Source organism: Cariama cristata, unplaced genomic scaffold, assembly GCF_000690535.1.
Source record: "Cariama cristata isolate BGI_N322 unplaced genomic scaffold, ASM69053v1 scaffold21864, whole genome shotgun sequence".
Classification (NCBI taxonomy): Eukaryota; Metazoa; Chordata; class Aves; order Cariamiformes; family Cariamidae; genus Cariama; species Cariama cristata.
The window spans coordinates 29,725-32,007 of NW_009615210.1; the positions used below are offsets into that span (position 1 = coordinate 29,725).

At 37.5% G+C, this 2,283-nt stretch overlaps 1 protein-coding gene across 1 annotated transcript in view; it reads left to right on the top strand.

The window, feature by feature from the left end:
* SEC16A (SEC16 homolog A (S. cerevisiae)) overlaps positions 1–329 on the top strand; it is a 25,723-nt gene extending 25,394 nt beyond the window's left edge. Inside the window, 2 exon segments of the mRNA XM_009699728.1 lie at positions 1–28; positions 261–329. The exon segment at positions 1–28 is cut by the window's left edge and continues 29 nt beyond it. Of these exon segments, the coding sequence (XP_009698030.1) occupies positions 1–28; positions 261–329 (97 nt within the window).
* Positions 330–2,283: the final 1,954 nt, after the last annotated feature.

Here is a 2,283-nt window from a genome sequence, read left to right on the forward strand (position 1 = left end):
GTTCTACAATCCTTCTCAGTTTTCACAAGTAAGTAAAGGCCTCATCTTTACTTTGAACAAAACTATTGAACAAAACCATGATTGTATGTTTTACTAGCTTAATGTGGACTGTTGCATGTAGTGTTAAATGTGCACATAGACCAGTCTAGCACCTCTAAGTTAACAGGTTTGTGTTCAAAACTTTATTGCCAACTTTCTGTATTTTGTCTCCAGTGTGACACTTCTACAGAACATTTTTTATTCCTGTTCTCCTTTTTCAGTCTCCTGCAGTCACTGGAAGTTCAAGACTGGGAAGAATTGGACAGAGGAAATATCCAACATTGAAGTAGAATACAATGGCTTTGTATTTGGAATTCTCGCTTGTATTCTGAGTATTTAAAGAACTATTCAATCTGACGGCATATGGTATCAGTACTAGCTGGAGTTGACATGACAGAAATTTAATGATGGGTGATTTTTTTTTCAAGGGTCTCCCTACTTGCACCTCATCTACACAAATCATTACCAAACATGAAATATATGTAACTTTTCCTTTTAAAAAAACTGGCTAGAAATAGCTTTGCTGTGATAAAGAATAGACACAAGGAAGGAAATAGTTGCTGTCTGTTACAAAAACTATTTGTAAATTGCATAGGCAATTTATTCCTGAAGTTTATTTTAAACCTACTAGTGTGACCTTCAAGACATAGTTTCAGGGATTCCTTGATTTCTGAAGGATGCTCCCCTCCCAGTGGGGGAAAAACTTGTCCACATTGTAACACAACACTCTGTGGCCTTAAGAGGACCATGCACAATTGTAATGCTTATCAAAAAGGACGTGGTTTGTCAGTGTATGAAATCGGGGATGTTCATCTGGGAAATGCCTCGTGCTGGTTTGTTTTTTGAAGGGGGGAGGGGGCCACAGCTCATCCAAATAAATTGACCTATATTGAATGAAAACTGTGACTGTAATCTAATACTAATTTGATTTGGATCTTACCTAGTATGTATGTAGTTTGTGGTTTAGACTACTTGTAAAGCAAATTGTATAGTCTGAAAGAAGCTCTCTGTATAATAGCTGATGCTGTACTATTTGACGAGTGAGTGTTCTTTTAAGTGCAATACGGTTACTTGCTTTCTCTCAAACTGCTGGCACTGTACAACTAAGGTGGTAACAGCTTGGAAGTTGTTTAAGTTTTTTTGTTTTGTTTTTTTTTTTTTCCTGTTGAGTGCCAGAATCAGCATAATACTCTCTTCTTGAATTTCCATGACTAAAATAACCAAGGTCTTAAATAGCTAACAGCTGATTTTCAAACATACTAAAAGTAGATGGATTAGACCTCTACCGATGGACTTTAAAATCTGTAGGTTTAATATAGGAAACCTTGAAAACCATGATATGCAACATTCATATTCACTGAAGAATCTGAATTATCTGCAAAGAGAGAAATAAACTTTAAATATTTATTAAATCATTAGGCCATATTTTATTTAGAACTTGCCACCAAACTATTTGATTTTACTTGAATTTCTGCCTATGAGTAGAAACAATGTGTATGTGAAATTGCCAGTGTTGGTCCCCAATTTGGTTTTTTTCTTTTCCTGAATAACGCCACCTTTCTGAGATCTCGATAGCCTTACATATGTCCTAAAAGGTTTGTATGCAGCCGAAGTAAAATGCTGTTTTGGGGGGATTAGAAACCTTTGCATAAGGGTCCGTACCCAATTCCAGACGTGGTCAGCAGCTGTCAGTGTGGTTTACTTTTCTATAATTGAAACCTAGTCAGACACTTGGCTTTCCTCTAGCTCAGCCAGGCTGTTGATTATTTTCTCCTTTCAGTAGAGACTGCCAAACAACTTAATTCAAGAAGGCTTCCTTTGAGCTGGGAGCGGCTATCTTTCCTAAGTGTAAGATTTGACACTGTAAATTCTTAAATAAAATATTTTGCGCTCTGGAGCACTTTCACATTTTACTACTTCTTGTGGTTATTGCTTTACCAGGCTGGGTGAAGGAACCTCTTCTGTCCGTTTGGAAATAATCCGTTTAAAGAAAGGGAGCTAGGGATGGCTGCCCCTGACTAGGGAGTGTTCTATACCAGCGTTGTGCAGAAGTGTCTTCATTTAAATGTTCAAAATTGAAGCTGTAGACTTAATATAAGCAACTTTTAATTTCTTTGTGTGTGTAAAATGGTTTGCTTTAAACTGCTTAATTTAGAACGGATCGTGACAGTCGTGGTTTTATACGATTGATTGATTGACTGATTGATTGATCTATCGCCCCCCCCGGCGGGGGCTGGCGGCGCG